At 43.2% G+C, this 18,072-nt stretch overlaps 1 protein-coding gene across 2 annotated transcripts in view; it reads right to left on the bottom strand.

The window, feature by feature from the left end:
- Window positions 1-534: 534 nt before the first annotated feature.
- The window catches only part of Popdc3 (popeye domain containing 3), a 31,293-nt gene continuing 13,755 nt past the window's right edge, over window positions 535-18,072 (bottom strand). For both annotated transcript variants that reach the window (XM_004660604.2, XM_045154958.1), the window contains exons 2-4: window positions 3,881-4,596; window positions 2,696-2,804; window positions 535-1,475 (exon numbers count right to left, since the gene is read on the bottom strand). In XM_004660604.2, the coding sequence (XP_004660661.1) occupies window positions 1,194-1,475; window positions 2,696-2,804; window positions 3,881-4,365 (876 nt within the window). In that variant the 5' untranslated portion in view covers window positions 4,366-4,596 and the 3' untranslated portion in view covers window positions 535-1,193. The remainder of the gene's footprint in view (window positions 1,476-2,695; window positions 2,805-3,880; window positions 4,597-18,072) is intronic.

Raw genomic sequence — 18,072 nt, 5'->3', positions numbered from 1 at the left:
AGTGTCCAGGCTAGCGATCAGACCTGCAGCTAGGAGTCTGCCTTTTTCTTGAGCTTCCTGGTGGGCTGAAGCTATGGTGACAGGCAGGGGTCCATGTGTGGTGGCCCAAGGGTCCACTGGGAGGCTTCTTCCCCATCCAGTCAAAGCCTTGCCTGTTCACTACAACCTGTGAGTGGAAATTCCATGCATTTGGGTTTTGGAAAAACTATTACTTCTAGGCATTGTTTTTGGTATATTTTTATTTATTTGAGAGAAAGAGAGAGAGAGAGAGAGAATGGGTGCAATAGGCAAATGAACTCCAGACACATGTGCCACTTTGTGCATCTGGGCTTTACATGGTTATTGGGCAATTGAACCTGGGCCATCAGGCTTTATAAGCTAGTGTCCTTAACCACTGAATAATCTCTCCAGCCCACTGGGCATGGTTTTTAATTCATTTTTCTGCACTTCTACTTTCTGTGAAACACCTCTTTTAAATGGCAGTATAAAGGTTAAGCTTAGGATTTGTATGTAGCAAGAAAATAGTCTTCAAGATTTGTATATTTCTTATTTATTCTTCTTCTTAGTCATATCAAATAACTTCCCATGTAAAATAAATTGCACCCCACAACAATAAAACTACCAGTAGTTGTAGCTTAAAAAACAAACAAAAAATGGCCTGTCATGGTGGCACACACCTTTAATCCCAGCACTCGGGAGTCAGAGGTAAGAGGATCGCCATGTGTTCAAGGCCACCCTGAGACTACATAGTGGAGCTAGAGCAAAACCCTACCTTAAAAAAAAGAGTGAATTCTGGATGTGTACATGTGGACAGTAGTAACCTACCCTTGTGCTCTGAGAACACTTGCTGGCTGCTTCCTGAGAAGTAACCCCAAAGTCTTCAGGACAAGACAATGAATGCCCTGGAGAAAATCTGAGAATGGGAAGTAGCATTCTCCCAGTTCTAAGGAGAGAAAAGGCAACCTGCCCATGAGCAGTCATCTTTCTCCACCAGTAAATCAACAAGAAATACAAGAAAACTATAAAATTTATTTGCAAAGCAGCCACTGTGATGAATCAACAGCTGGAGATGGCATCTTTCCTCCGAATTTGAGTTATAAAAATATTACTGAGTTGAATTTTACGCCTCTTACTCTTTCACTTGGGGAATGATGAAGCCTTTTTTAATAGGCAGAAAACTTCAGATTTTAACATCATTTATTACAGTATTGTCTGGAATTCCGAAACTGTTTTGTCAAGGGCGATCTGGACATTTCAGGACTTGACATGTGATAGTAGTTGGGTAGCCGGATATCGTAGTGACACCTTTTCCCTACATGCACCCTGTCATTCAAGGCATAGAGTTTATCTGCAATGTCACTGCCAATTAAAACTGAAAACAGACGGGAGATGTAGCGATGCTGGGCGAAGAGAAGATATAATTTCTTTCTCCTCCAAGAAACATACCGGCAGTCAGTTTCTGCTGTGAGGGTCACCTAGAAAACATAAGGGCACATGTATGCAGATGCTAGGAAGCAAGAAATTTAGTCATATTTTCTGCCCAGAATTTTAAATAAATATCACTTGCTGCCCTTTTAGGTTAAAGAAACTCTGACTGACCCACAATACACTGTAAAATTAGAAAAAGAAACTACACTATGTGTTACTACTTATATAATTTACTATACAAATAATTGTAATTTGTGCCTATCTCCAACTTACCTGTTTTTCTGAGTTTGGAAATTTATGTTTCACATTTTCTTGAAGTCAGAGATACTTGATATTAAAATCAAAAATAATCTGTTTTCTCCTTGCATATATACAATGCCATCCTATTAAGTCCCCCTCCTCCCTTTCTATTCCGTTTGTAGCTCCTTTCCAGCTTACTGTCCTCTGCTACCGAGTTTTCTTCCTACTCACATAGAAAAAAAAAAGTTGGCTAATGTTAAGAGAAATACATCTAAACTTGAACATTATGGACCCTGCATGCTAACTCAGTTTCTCTGGTACAATATAGAATTTGTATCTACCTATTTTGCATATTTATATGAATTTGTCTTTATGTGTATACATTTCTTGGTTAATTCTTGAGAAAACAGTGGAACCAACTGAAATGACTTTCTTTCAAAACTACCCGTTGTGACTGCACAGAAGTGGCAGCAACTTTATCATCCTGTTGTTAGGAAGTAACTGAAGCCCACCAGCTTTTAAAACTTTTGTCACATCGTCTGTTTTGTGGTAAGTACAATTTTTATACTTGAGGTTTTCTAAACTGTCACACTGATAAGAAGGTCAAGTCTTGTGTGTGTATGTGCATGCACATGTGTGGAGGCATGCGTGCACATGTGTGTGCATGTACTCAGGGCTGGTGTTGAGTGGCTTCCTTGCTAGCTCTCCTCTTCACTTCACTGAGGCTGGAACTCCCACATGAGCCCATGGCTTAATGGCTCAGCCTGTTCAGGGGACACCCTTGTCCCCACTTCCCACATGTTGTGATTACAAGTGGCTGTCAAGCCTGCTCAGCATTTATGTGGGAGCTGGAGACATGAGCTCTGGTCCTCAAGTTGGTGTGACAAGTGCTTTGTCCACTGAGCCATCTTCCCAGCCCTAAAGGAAAATATTCTTAGTTCCCAAGGATGAGGTCTGCTTGCTTTAAAAACCAGTATCATCTGTTTGGAAGATGGGGCACTGATTGTGTGGTCTAGTGAGCCCTTACCTGAAAAGTGCCTTCCTCCATGGGTCGCAGTGAATCCCATTCAGGAGAATCCAGGAACTGAAAGGGGAAAATATAATGCAGAAATTCGCCATCAACTGTCACTCTGATCCTATCAAAACACAAGAACACACCATTTATAAGGGGAGGAGAAAGAGGACACAGCTGGGGGAAAGTGATAGGAAAATGTATTTCTAATCCCTGATGACTTTTTCCCTTTAGAATTTTGAAAGGCAAAATATTAAATTCCTATACTACAATGACATAAGGTCCAATAAGGCTCATGTACTGTAGTTCCTCATTCAGGAATATGGAGTAGTGAATGAAATTCACCTGAAAATTTATTAAATTACACATTCATGTGTCCACTTATAGATGCATAGTATGCTTCAATATACTAGGTCAGGTTTTTGTTGTTATTATTTATTTCTGTATTTTTGAGGTAGGGTCTCACTCTATTCCAGGCTGACCTGGAATTCACTACGCACTCTCAGGTTGACCTCAAACTTATGGTGATCTTTTTGTCTCTACCTTCTAAGAGCTGGGATTAAAGGCATGTGCCACCACAGCAAGCTTCAGCCAGGTTTTTTAATTAAGTAGGAGAACATTTAAGACCATGAAAAAGGTCTGTTATAAATACTTCTGCAAATTAAGATTTTAATCTTACACATCTTTGCTTCCTTTCCCAAACTCTTCAAAGTTAAATTTCTCTTTATATTCTTGAAGCTTCCTTTCTATTTCTAGCAAGTAGGCAATTGCCAGAATTTACTGAATAAACTTGGTAATTCTACAATCAAAAGCTGTCACTTAAAGGAATGTTCAAATACTGTGTGCACCAATGTAAGGACCTCGTGATTCAGGCCGCCCTCGTCCACTCCTTGACTTCTACTGCTTGGCTAAAAAACAAATATTGTTTCCAGAGAAGTCAATTTATACCGTTGCTTTAAGATTCATGCCATTTGATTTCTAAGATGAAAGAGTAAGGCTCTAGATTATTTCCTGCCTGAAGTAAATAGTACCATGTCCTCTAAATGCCCATCTCTATGAGTCATGTTTCAAAGACTGTCCCAGGCCTCATGCCAAATGCCACCCAGCACTAACTATGCCGCACGGAGATGGAAAACCACAGTGGGAAGAAACACCAGAGGCCACCAGAGAGGAAAGGCATGCAGCACCAAGGGTACACACCTTCCTGAAACAAGCAGGGAGAGTTTGTCAATGGAGGTTTTCCCCTGCATGGCATAACAGTGCTCCTTTTCTAAAGTAACCACCTCAGAGCTCAAAGCAATGGTTCTGAAGACGGGCAAGGAAATGCCCAGAGGCTGGAAGAGAGAGCTGTACAACACCTGGAATTCTCGGGCAAATGTGATGCTGTGAACTTGATACGCGATGTGAACAAACTGCATGAAACACATGACAAACAGCACAAAATTCCAGGAGAAGATGTCAGCCGCACAGACGTCTACCCACGCCCAGACCGCAGAGCAGAGGAAACCCAGCCCCAGCAAGCTGAAGACATAGAGGAGCCCAAAGAATCCACTGCCGCCCATGAAACCGATGACGAACAAAATGCTGGCCAGCTGGTAAATGGCTCCCTCGGCCTCTTGCTTCCAGCTCGTGCACACTGGGTGTTCATCGATCAGGTTTTTCCATAAACTGGAATTTCTTTCCATGGCTGTGCTAGGTTCTGCTGGAGGTCAGGTGGCTTTTGATGACACTGAAGCCAGTGATCAAGTCTTTTGTTCTTCCATCACTGGAGTTTTGCTCAGTCTGCACAAAGCCTGTGGGTACTGGAGTGATGGTGGCTAAGGTTTTGTGGGTACGGAGCTTAAAAGGCTAAGAATTCAGTGCTGGTTTCCATAAGGTCAAGGCCCATGATTTAGACCTAGGCTTCAAATATTTCACTGTGTAAAAGAAAAAAAAGAAGAAATGATCTCATTAAACAAAAAGAATGGAAGGGCTGGAAAGATGGCTTAGTGGTTAAGGCACTTGCCTACAAAGCCTAAGAACCCAGGTTTGATTCCCCAATACCTGTACATATCCATATGGTGGCACATATGTCTGGAGTTCATTAGCAGTGGCTAGAGAGAGGCCCTGGTGCACCCATTCTATCTGCCTCTCTCTCAAATAAATAAATAAAAATATTTAAATTTTTTTGAGGTAGAGTTTCACTCTAGCCCAGGCTAACCTGGAATTCACTATGTAGTCTCAGGGTGTCTTCAAACTCATGGCAATCCTATTATCTCTGCCCCTTGAGTGCTGGGATTAAAGGCGTGCACCATCACACCCGACCCCAAATTAAAAAAAAAAAAAAAAAGAATGGAAAGATGCTTTATTGATGAATCAGCAGTGTTCCTTATGCAAGCTGAGCAGAGGCTTGACATCACCTCTGCCACAGCAGGTGGAAAACAGCAGCAGGAGTGTGAGAGGAGCTCTGGTGAGGGGGAGCTGGCCATGATGCCCAAAGCCTGCCCCCAGCAACACACCTCCTCCAGTAAGGCTCCACCATCCGAATTACCATTGGCTGGGGACAATGCATTCAAAACACATGAGTTTATGGAGGGCATGTCTTGCAAACCACCACAGAAGATTAAATTTCTATCATAGAACAGTGTACTGCAGATTTTCAGGGTAGAGAAGAGTTCTATAATCAGCTAGTCTCTAGAACAGTGGCTGAGGAGATCTCAGAATCATGTGACATCATGACTAAAGCTACAGGTCACAGGCTTTTTCCAGACCTGCAGTCAGGACTTCCGAGGGAGGGGCCCAGTTGTTTGTACCTTGAATAAACTCCCCGTGTAACTATAATGGGTCCACTGTCCTCCGTGCTCCCAGGAATACCCTGTGATGCTGTGTGACTCACACTTCACGTATAAAGAATTGGAGGCTCAGAGAGGCCAGTAAATATGTGGCCACAAGCACAGCAGCACTTCATTGCTGGTCCTGAGGTGCCAGAGCCAGTCACAAGACCTCTTGTGAAGGATGTTTCCAAGTTGGCACTATGAAGACCCCAAGGAAACTCACCAGCAGAAGGCAGATTTTAAGAAAAAAAATTGTGGACATGTTTAAGAAATGAGATTTAGAGCTGGGCACTCGAGAGGCAGAGGAAGGAGGATCACCATGAGTTCAAGGCCATTCTGAGACCACATAGTGAATTCCAGGTCAGCCTGGGCTACATCAACTTCTTACCTTGAAAAATAGAAAAAAAAAATTAGATTGAAATAATTAGAGGAAATATACAGTATGGTAATAATTTGGCTGCATTAGTGATTATTCTAGGCTAAAGGTTGTGTGTATATAAAAATAAATATTAATGCTCTTGTTACTTACATATTTATTTGCCAGATGGCCAAAAATGCTACTGACTCTGCCTCTCTGCACATACATTCTTTACCCTTTCAGCCATATGGTAAAAATGCTAATCTGAGATCTGAGTCAGGAGAGAATTGGCCATGATGATGAGGCCCAGGATACATAATTTCCCACTAAGTTCCCAAACCATTAGTGTTTTCAATGTGAAGCATTCATTGGATTGATCTAAAACACGCACACACACATACACAGTAACATGTACAAACCTAGAATGTGTATGCTATGTGTAATGTTGTTTGAAATAGATTTCTAGAACACCTGTTAATAACATATCATGTATCACAAACCTTGCCCGTAAGGGAAAGACAGAACACACAGAGGTGAAAAATGTCTTAGCTGAGTGACAGGAACAGCGCAATCACTAACAGAACTTGGAGTGAAGGCACTGCTGTTGTTGGAGTTCCTGTTAGTTAAGGATCCTGCCAGGTGTATAAGAAAAAAGGAAGGAATTAAAAAAGAAGCAAGGGAGGGAAGGGACAAAACTGCTTAGATCTACAACTCACTTCTAGTGTTATTTTTCCTTGTTAAAGACATTTCAAGCATTCTGCAAATCCCTAATTATTCTATTCAATCTGTAAGGTGAAGATATTCAAGGCAGCCCAGCATTCTCAACTTGTTCAGTTTCTCCTCTTACACCAAACACACAATTCTCCACCCCTGGATTGTCACAACAAAGAAAAGTTCTTACAAATGCGATGAGTGGCGAGAACTGCAAAATACCAGTCTGCAAATGTCAGTCTCCCTGCTGTTTTCCTTTTAAAACTGGAGTATTTTAAGTCAATCAGTTCTTCAGGACACTGAACGCAACTGCACAGGCCAACAGTAGAAAGGATTACTGGTAAGGCTCTGAACTCTAGTTTGAACTTTCTTTAAAAATTTATAACCCTCCACAACATGTTAAAATGATACTAATGGTGAGATGCTAAGTAAAATGTTTGTGGTGATTCAAAGGGGGAATCTTTCCCTTTATAAATTTTGATTTGGAGGATATACTGGGGTTCCCACATACCAGAAGCATGACTCTGTAGGATGATAAGAGGAGTTGTTTCCAGCCTTTTCAGACTCCTTTTATATTGAGCTGCCACCAGACAGCTTTCTACCCTTGGCACTGTATTGCTCAAACATGCTGACTTGCCCTGATTAAATTACTCCACACCCAGCCTTTCTCCACTTGGTGTGTTTTATTCAGTCACCAAAACAGATGTACTTTATTAGAAGAAAAAAAATTGACAGGAGCAGGTGATGGGCAGGAGAGGCCCACTGCTCCGTGCCAGGAGCGCTACGTGAATGCCGACATGATTCATCCGTCAGCTGCCTGCCTTACAGGCCCTCAGGCCTTCAGCCATGCTAAAATACCCAAGTGGCATGAAGGATTTCTTCCCCACACAGTGACGTGGAGCTTCTCTGCAAAAGAAGTTAGCACTCTCAGCTACAAACGCTGAAGACAATGTCTGGTGCAAACTAAGACAATCATTCCAAGCCTAGCCCTTCTTTTCCCTTAAAAATATAAGATGTGATTGGAGACGTGGCTTAACAGTTAAAGTACTTGCCTTCAAAGCCTAAGGACGCCGGTTCGATTCCCCAGTACAAAGCCAGATGCACAAGGTGGCACATGCATCTGGAGTTCCTTTGCAGTGGCTACAGGCTCTGCCCTGCCCATTCTCTCTATATATATCTGCTACTATCTCTCTCTTTCCCAAATAAATAAATAAAATACTTAAAAATATAAGATGGTGAATTATAAAGGAAAGGTAAAAGATGACAGGAGGTGCCTCGCCCAGTGGGAAAAGTGATGAAGACCAGCTTGGAAATTGTGCTTATCTGCTCAGAACTTTCCATGTATCACTCCACTCTCCGGCAGAGGCAGAGTTAACTCACCATGCCCAGCTTACAGATGAGAAGACAGGGGCATGCTGGTGAAGTCCCTGTGTGGCCGACAGTTCCACAGTGCTGCAATGAACATCGAAACTAGGCACAAGTTAGGGGAGGAAGGGATTTATTTTAAGCTTACAGATCCACGGCAGGTGGAGTTCCATCAAGGGCGGAGAAACAACGAAACAGCCTGCAAAACCAAGGGCAGCATGCAGGAATGGGCAGCAGGGCCCCCTCCAGCACTCACACCTAGAATTCAGATCCACCCCAAACACACCTTCAGGCTGGGTCCCAGGATCCACCCCCAGTGTACCTTCTACAGCCAGGTGGCTGGAGATCCACTATAAGCTTTCATAGAACACTGCTGTATGGGGGACATACATTCAAACTACACCCTGGCTTCAGGAAAAGAGACCATCAGTCACAAGCAGCAGTGTGGAAACTCAAGTCCCCATCAGCCCAGCTTCTCACCCCAGCCAGCAGGGGAAGCTGTGGATCAGATGGCATGAGTGTGTTGTGAAGCCGGCATGGGATATTCTCCCAGGACAGGGACCAGGAAACTGAGACACTTCCTATGCATGCTTCTGCCCTGCTACAGCTGCGCATGCTGCTCAGTCCATACTGCTTAGAACACTTCTGGAAGCAGAACGGCACCCTTGAGACAACGTGCTCTGTGCTGTAACCTTGTTCAATTTTTCTCCTAGACTTTGAAACTCTAATGGGCAGCTGGAGCAAAGACAGATGTTTCTGTGTGTCCAGCACTCTGCCTCACACAGGCTGTTCCAATGTCTTCTGGGTGCCCTGCCACATCTGAGATACTTCAGCACAACTACACAGAGGAGTTGGGGTATCACCGTCTCAAAATGCACAACCCCAAATTCACTGGGGAATCCTTTTGTCTGCTTACAACACTGAGCTTCTTAAGAACAGTGTAATTACTGCTTTGACTAAAAATACTACTCTGCTAGTCAGTGGTGAGTTCATTTGGGTTGCTAGGCAACCACAAACTCAAACTTCCAATATTTTACTCATTAATTAGCTCAGTTCCCCACTTCAGTACGTGTTCCATATGCTAAGTTCCCATTTTCTTAAGCTGTTAGTTTCCTACTTATCCTTAAGGTGGTACATTTATTCTGCAACTCTGCGCCAGGCATATTTAAAAACCTGTCTCACTGGCAACCCCACAAAGTGGGTACTATTACAGCATTGTGTCGAAGAGAACATTGAAATTCAGAGAAGGTAAATTGTTCAAGGTCATTCCTCTTAAAACGGGACAAAGAGGACTGGGAAAATGGCCCTGCAGTTAAAGGTGCTTGCTTACAAAGCCTGCAGGCCCAGGTTCAATTTCTCAGTACCCACATAAAGCCAGACATACAGCTGTCTGAAGTTCATTCACACTGGTAAGAGGCCCTGGTGTACCCATATTATTTCTCTCTCTCTTTCCCTCTCAAATAAATAAATAAAATATCTTTAAAACAAAAATGGGGCTAGGATTCTACCTGATTCCAAAGCTTACCCACAATCTGTACAATGCTGTCCTACTTTTGTTGTGAAATGCCAGGATTTAAAAACTGCTGACCTAGTTGCCTTTCAACTTTCTAGGTCAATCTGGGCAAGTTTGTTCATCAATGAAGTGCAGGACACATCACCTACTGTGTTCACTTTAGGTGCTATCAGGAGTCAGGCATGGTAACAGTGCCTGGAATCCATCCCCCAGAAGCTGAGGTAGGAGGGTTCTTGGGTTTGATGACAGCATGAGCTACAATGAAAAGTAAATAAGTAAATAAACAAAGTAAATAAATACTTTTACTGAAAATTTTAAAGTAATACAAAGATATCACCACCATAATTGCTGCTTGGATATTATAGAGCTGGGCCCCTAGCAGCTTTTTTTTTTTTTAATATGGAATGCCTCATGAATTTGTGTGTCACTCTTACTGTTTGTTTTGTTTTTCAAGGTAAGGTCTCTCTAGCCTAGGCTGACCTGGAATTCACTATGTAGTCTCAGAGTAGTCTTGAACTCAAGGCGATCCTCCTACCTCTGCCTCCCAAGTGCTGGGATTGCAGGCGCGTGCCACCACGCCCGGCTTGTGTGTCATTCTTGCACAGGGGCCATGCAAATATCTCTATCATTCCAATTTTAGGCAGTAGGTTTTTTTAAAACCCTCTTCCCTCAATGATTACAGCTGAAGACATGAATACAAATGAGGTACTCTGGCTGATCTCAGTCTTTAATTACAAGTTCAGAGTTGGGCTGGGGAGATGGCTCAAAGGCACTTGCATGCAAAGCCTGCTGACTGAGGTTTGATTCTTCAGTACCCACACAGAAGGCCAGATGTATAAAGTGGCATGAGTTGGTTTGCAGTGGCAAGAGGCCCTGGCATGTTCTCTCTCTCTCTGCTTGCCAATAAATAAATAAGTATTTTAAAAGCTCAACGTTGGCTCAGTCCTACAGGGTGATCTCTGTGCTATTATGTCCTATCCAGTGTTTTTTAAATTTTTTGTTTATTTTTATTTGTTTGAGAGCAACAGACAAACAGAGAGAAAGAAGGAGAGAGAGAGAGAGAGAGAGAGAGAGAGAGAGAGAGAGAGAAAGAGAAAGAGAGGGAGAGAATGGGTTCACTAAGGCCTCCAGCCACTGTAAACGAACTCCAGATGCATGCGCCCCCTTGTGCATCTGGCTTACATGGGTCCTGGGGAATCGAGCCTCGAACCAGGGCTCCTTAGGCTTCACAGGCAAGTGCTTAACTGCTAAGCCATCCCTCCAACCCCTATCCCATGTTTTGATTTCCTATGGACCTATAAACCCATAACCAATGCACGATCTTTTCTTCCCAGAAGGCACAAAGCCAGACTGCGGCAGCCTACAGTCTAGTGCTCCACAGCAGGTCTCTTCAGATCACATGAGAATCACATTCGTAGCTAGTTACAACGGCCCCTTCATGCTGAGGATATAGGCCGGTGCTAGAGTGCTTGCCTGGCATGCATGAGGCCTTGGGTTCAATCCCCAGTACTCCTATACCCCCCAAATTCCCAAACTTGCACCTTCTCTGGCTCTATTTAGAGTAACTGAGGCAGACTCTCTGGCACACAGCCCAGAAGACCCCTTTCTAAGAAGCTCCAGTTGATTCAGTTTTTTTAAAAAATAGTTTTTATAAATAATTTTAAAAATCATCTTATTTACTTCTTAGTTATTTATTTGGGAGAAAGATAGAGGCAGATAGAAAGAGAGTGAATGGGAATGCTAGGGTCTTCAGCTGCTGCAGAGGAACTCCATACGCATGCGCCACCTTGCACTTAGGTGAGTCCTAGAGAATCAAATCTGGCGGGTCCTTTGGCTTCGCAGGCAAGCACCTTAACTGCTAAGCCATCTCTCTAGCCCCTCCAGCTGATTCTTATACACACTGATGTTTGAAGCTATTCTTTTGGTTCTGAATGGTCTCTGACATACCCCTGCTTGTTTGCACGACCTCGGCGTGGTCCATTCCTGGCCGACCGTGACCATCCTTCCTCCCCATGATGGCTTCTGGGTGTGATGCTCTTGGGTCCTGATTGTGCGTCAGTGGGAGGGAATGCTGGTGGCAGACGTCTCACCACTCTGTTCTCTGTGCTGACCAGTTCTCACTTCTAATAACCAGAAAGGCCCTAATCTTAGTTATGCTCCTAAATAACTCTGGGTTTGGACCTTCCTGTTTTCTCATTGGTGATCAGAGATTTGGACACCATAACATGAGGCCCCTTTAGCTCTGAAACACTATGAGTGCCATAGAGTAAGGAGATCATTCCAAACGTGGGTCTCAATACAGAGCTGACTGACAGAGCTGAATTCAGACTGCAGATATTAATTCCAGGTTGGAGGATCATCCCAACTTCAGATACTGTTACTTAAGTGCCCTACCATGTGGTCCAGGTACACTGTTTTCACCAACTCCCTGGGGCGTTTAATGTGCCATCAGGGAAAAACCTATGGGGTGATTGTAAAAGGTGGGGAAGGGAGGAGGGAACTTGAACAGTCTGAAGTAACAAGGATCTGGATTTCAATGCTCATTTTCAAAGAGCTGGCAAGGCACATTTTCTCCTCATTTTCTGCTATAGCCTGGGTCTGAAATACATCCCAAATTGCCAGTGTGTTAAAAGTTCAAGTGCCAGGCTGGAGAGATGACTCAGGGGTTGAGGCACTTACCTGCAAAGCCCAACAACTCTGGTCTGATCCCTCAGGACCCACATAAAGCCAGATGCACAAAGTGGAGCATGAATCTGGAGTTCATTTGCAGCAGCTAGAGGCCCCCGAGTGCCCATTCTCTCTAAATAAATAAATAATATTTTTTCTTTAAAAGTCCTAGTGCCAATTTGGTGCTTTCCAGTCACTAGGGCCATGCCTTTAAAGGGAACATTCATACATCAGCACTGGGAATTTTTGGCCACCATTAGGTGAGTAGCTTTGCTCCATCACATACTTTGTACCATAAAGCACTGCCTTACCACAGGCCAAAAGCAGAAGGATTAATCAATAATGGACTGAAGTCTCCAAAGCTGTGAGCCAAACCTTTCTTCTTTATGTTTCCTCTCTGGTATCTATTATAGTGACAGAAAGCTGGCTAACATGATTAGTCTCATTTCTGTTCCTTGCTCAGTAAGGAGGCATTTTCCTTATGGGTTATTCCAAAAGGCTCAAGACATGTCGATCTTCTGTATCAAGTAGGATGGCAGAGCCTTCCAGGTTCTCAGGTTTTTTTAAATGTATTTTTATTTATTTATTTGAGAGAGATAGAGAAAGAGGGAAGGACAGAGGGGAAAGAGAGAGAGAGAGAGAGAATGGGCATGCCAGGGCCTCCAGCCACTGCAAACAAACTCCAGATGTGTGTGTCCCCTTGGGTATCTGGCTTAAGTGGGTCCTAGAGAATCGAACTGGGATCCCAAATGCCTTAACCACTAAGCAATCTCTCTAGCCCCAGGTTCTGAGTTTTTATGGTCTTTGTTATGTGTTTACGTAGCTTTCCTCAAATTTTGCTATGTTGACCATTACATATTTTTTTCCACTTTAAAGTATCACAATTTGTTATTCTTAAGCAAGGTAACTATCCAAGCATTTATTTATTTATTATTTGCAAGCAGACAGATAGAAGAGACACAGACAGAGAGAATGAACACACTACCTTTAGTCACTGCAAACAAACTCCAGGTACATGTGCCACCCTGTGCATCTGGTTTTACTCGAGTACTAAGGACTCAAACTCAGGTCATTAGGCTTTGCAGGCAAGCACCTTAACTGTTGAGCCATCTCTCCAGCTCTATTCAAGCATGTTTTAAAAACTGAAATACAAATTTGTGTGTAAGCATTTACATATATTAGCACTATTTACTGGTCTCTCTGTGTGTGTTCTTCCCTTTTAACATAGACCCAGAGTGAACCTTCAATAATGGTTCACTGATAGCTGAAGATCAGAATATTCAGTTGAAGGACTTTTTTTTTCTAAGCATCATGTTCAGTTACCTTCACATTTCTGGGACAAAACACTTGACCAAAACCCAGCTAGTAGGAGGAAAGGGTTTATTTTCACTGATCGGCTCAGGGGGAAGCTTCCTGGCGGCAGGGAGGGCGTGGCAGGCACCGAGGCTGGACGTCACCTCTGCCACAGCAGCTGGAAACAGCAGCGGGAGAGGGAGCCCAGAACTGGCAAGGGGAGCTGGCTATGACAGCCCCAAAGCCCACGCCTAACAACACACCTCCTCCAGCAGGGCTCCACCTCCCAAATTGCCATTAACTGGGGACCAAACATTCAAAACACAGTAACTTATGGGAGACATCGATTTGAAACCACTATACAGCACTTGGAGGACTGTTTTGGAACACATAGGTCAATGTGTCAAGAAGTCCAAGTGGAATCTGACCAACATCTGAATCAATGGTTTTGATATTGACTTGGAAAGAAGTGAATGCACCTACAGAGACAGAAACAGAGAAGTACTGAAGACATTTCAGAATGATACAATGTCTGGGAGGAAAGAAATCAGAGGAAAATGGCAGTCTGCTTTAGTCATGTGTAATGTGGTTCTCTTCACTCAAGGGACAGATGAAGAAAGGGAGATTTTGTGGCTACATGAACACTGGACCATGGACAGCACTGAGTAAAGACCAGAGCTGAGAGGTTTACCCTGAAGCCAAGCATAGGGAGAGATAAGGAACTAAGCTAAGTGCCCATGACTAGAGATGTTAGACAAATGTGGCTGATCCCCCAGATTGTGGCTACACTCAGTGGAGAATGTGTTGTTCACCACACGTTCTGAAGGCAGTACAGAATATGTCACTAATAATTCTCATACCGATTGCATTTTGAAATAAGAGTGGTTTGAAGAGAGCAGGTTAAATACAACCTATTGTCAGGTGAGGAAGATTGCTCACTGGTTAAGGCACTTGTTTACAAAGCCTAATAGCCTGGGTTTAATCCCTCAGTACCCACATAAAACCAGATGCACAAAGTGGTACACACCTCTTCACTGTTTGCAGCAGCTAGAGGCCCTGGAATACCCAACGCCTCTTTCTCTCTCCTTGAAAATAAATAAATAAGTAAATAAATAAATATTTTAAGGGCAGGGGAGATTGCTCAGTAGTTAAAGGTACTTGTTTGCAAAGCCTGGCGGCCCATGTTTGATACCCTAGTTCCCACGTAAAGCCAGATGCACAAAGTGGCACATGCATCTGGAGTTCATTTGTTTGCAGTGGCAGGAGGTGCTGAAGAGTCCATCCATTCTTTCTCTGTCTCTCTCAAATTAATTAATTAACCTATTGTCAAAGTTATTTTTACCTGTTCTTTTTTTTAAAAAAATGTCATTACTGGAAAAAGTGAAATTACATGGATGGCTTGCATTTTTTTTCTGTTGGACAGTGTTAGTGAAGAGAATCTCAAGTAACAGCAAGAGGAAATGAAAAGACTTGGCATGATGCCATACCAACATACCTATATATAATGCACAGATGTATAAATATGAAAGAATTATTCAAGGTTATGAAGAGAGTTGATACAAATATAAATGCTGTTAGCTACATTATTCACACATCAAAGTCAGTCAGATGTTACCTAAGTTATACATGTCACCATCTGGTCTGTCTCTACAGGGGTGGCCACCCCTGCAGTTCATGGTCCCTTTATCCTACCCAAGGAAGGTACTTTTTTCTTTAGTGTAGGAGTTTCACTTTCCCAAGTGATTATATTTTTGGCTTTTTCCATCTCCTCTTCCAATGCACCACTGGAACTCACCAGACACTGGAAATCACCAAACACTGGCAATCACCAGACATTGGAAATCACCAGACACTGGAAATAAACACTGGAAATCACCACACACATTGTAAAATGATCAAAGACATCTAGTGATTTTTATCCTGTCATTTAAATTTTGCCTTCTGGATTTCAGAGAATCTGCACAACTTTTGCTTTCACTCAGTGCTCGGAGGAGACTTGCATCTGCAGTCGGCAGGCTGCACTGTTGCCTTGGTCCTCCTTACCAACAAGTGTGCAGTATCCTGGACACCTAGAGGACACGCTCACTCTTTTCTGTGTCTCAGCTGATGTCACTGTTGTTCAGTTCCCCCATGGGCTCTAATTTTATTCCATACTCCAGTTGGAAGAATGCAAAGGTGTTCCTTAGTCTCCCTGCCCCAATCACATATATGCCCATGTAATCTTCTCTCTTTCAGAGTGGGCAATGAGGTGGGACAGATGCTCCCTTAGTTAGGTAACATTATGGTGGTGGTTAGACAGTAACTCCTGTGACTATGCTAAATGACATGAGACTCAACTAAAGGGCCAGGAGGGATGGGAAGTCAGAGCTGTGCTCTCAAGACCCAGAATGACAGAAATACAGGTGAGGAGCCACCTGTGGAGTCCCTAAGGGAAGAAACTATATGTGGCCTCTATTAGATAAAACAAGTTGCCAAGAAACAAAAGAACTTGCAAGAAAATGAAGATCTTGGTCCTATAGTCACTGGGAACTGAATTGTTCCAATGACCTGAAAACTTAGACAAGGACTCCACACTCCCAGTGACAAATGAAGTGTGTCTGGTTTGATTGCTGACTTGTGGGGGCCTGTGCAGAGGGTCCTGGACTCCTCATCCACAGAAACATAGATAATAAATATGTGTTATTTTAAGACACTATACTTTTGGTAATTTGTTATATAGCAACCAAAAACTAATCACACACAGAGTTAAGAATTGTGGCTATACGTAAGGCTTCTCACTAAAATACTATTTATATTTTATGCCATATTTAAAAGTGTGTGTATGGGGCTAAAGAGATTGCTCCGTGGTTAAGGCATTTGCCTGTAAAGCCTAACAACCCAGGTTCAATTCCCCAGTACCATGTAAAGCCAGAGTCACATGCATTTGGAGTTTGTTTGCAGCTGTCAGAGGCTCTGGCATGCTCATTCTCTTTCTTTCCCTCCATCCCCCTCTCTCTCCTTGCAAATAAACATGTTTTTTAAAGTGTGTGCATGGAATGGAGGACTCACTAGATTTGAATCAGAACAAGAAGATGGGACTGGTTCCTTCAGACCACCTGTAATACAGACACTGAGAGCCACCGGGGACAGTCTGTCTAACTCCCCATGCTCTCCAGGAGCACTTATAGGCTCTCGCTTTATAGGGTCAGGAGGACCCAACTCAGTTAACACACTCACACCCAGGCAACTTCTGCAATGGTTGTGAATTCACAACCACTCTCTACAACTCCTTGAAGACCACGTGCTCTTAGGTGACTTTCAGTCAGGAAGTTCTCCGTTAAACTCAGGCATACAGATAAGCAAAAATCCTCCTTGCTTCATATCCTGAGACTGACATGCAAACACATCCGTCAGAAGGTCTACCACTCTGTAATTCTTCAGACTGTGTGACTTCACACTCTGCTGAGATTACTACGTGATGAGGTGGCCAATGAGACATCAGTGCCACATCCCACGGCCATCTTCTGTCCTTGTATGTTACCAGCACCGTGCACTCGTTCACAGAGCACTCACTATGTGCCAGGGACTATACTATGGATCTTTAGATAGTATGTTATTTAATCCCTAACACTCCTGAAGTAGATATTTTTATTGTTCCCATATTACAGGTAAGAAAACTGAGGTAAGGACTTTGAAAAGATCACCCAAGGACGCACAATTAATAGAGCCCTGGCTCTCACAGGCAGGTGCCAGGCTACCTCTTAACCACTAGGCCCTCCCACTGCATGTACAGCCCATGTCTAAGAGTCTAGACTGGAAAAAATCAATGACACTCATTCCTATTCTTTCTCTTTTTTTAAAAAAAATATTTTAACTATTTATTTATTTGTGAGAGAGAAGGAGGCAGGGAGGGAGAGAGAGAAAGAAAGAATGTGCACTCCAGGGCCTCTAGCCACTGAAAATGAACTCTAGATGCATGCGCCACCTTATGCATCTGGCTTATATAGGTCCTGGGGAATCAAACCTGGGTCCTTAGGCTTTACACGCAAGTGCCTTAAACACTAAGTCATCTCTCCAGCCCTTTTCTTGTCTTTCTGTTTTCAGATCAAAAAAATTCAAATATCTCCTTAAGAAGTGACAGTTTCTGAGTCACAGAGAATGGGAGTGTGGGTCCCACCAGTTGCAACTCGGCCCAGTAATTCCAGAAACCCTTGATTAGAAGACAAGCAGATCTCCCTTCCCAGCCATGTGGGGTTAGTCGCCTTCACAAATCACTCAACCAAAACCAGCTGATTGAAGGAAAGGGTTTAGTTTGGTTTACAGACCTTAGGGGAGGCTCCATGATGGCAGGGAGAATATGGTACGAGCAGAGGGTGGACATCACCCCTGGCCAATATAAGGTGGACAATAGCAACAGGGGAGTGTGCCAAACACTGGAAGGGGAAACTGGCTATAATACCTATAAGCCCACCCCCAAAAATACACTGCCTCCAGGAGACATTAATTCCCAAACCTCCATCAGCTGGGAACCTAGCATTCAGAACACCTAAGTTTATGGGGGACACCTGAATCAAACCACCACAGAGATGTTGGACTTGGAGCTACAGGAATTGATGTTTGCCTTGTTTGTTTCAGAACTTGTATTGGTTCAATCTTTCCTTATTATGCACAATGCCATCCTTTGAAGTGTGAA

Source organism: Jaculus jaculus, chromosome 7 (genome assembly GCF_020740685.1).
Source record: "Jaculus jaculus isolate mJacJac1 chromosome 7, mJacJac1.mat.Y.cur, whole genome shotgun sequence".
Classification (NCBI taxonomy): domain Eukaryota; kingdom Metazoa; phylum Chordata; class Mammalia; order Rodentia; family Dipodidae; genus Jaculus; species Jaculus jaculus.
This window is presented reverse-complemented; position numbering and strand designations above follow the sequence as displayed.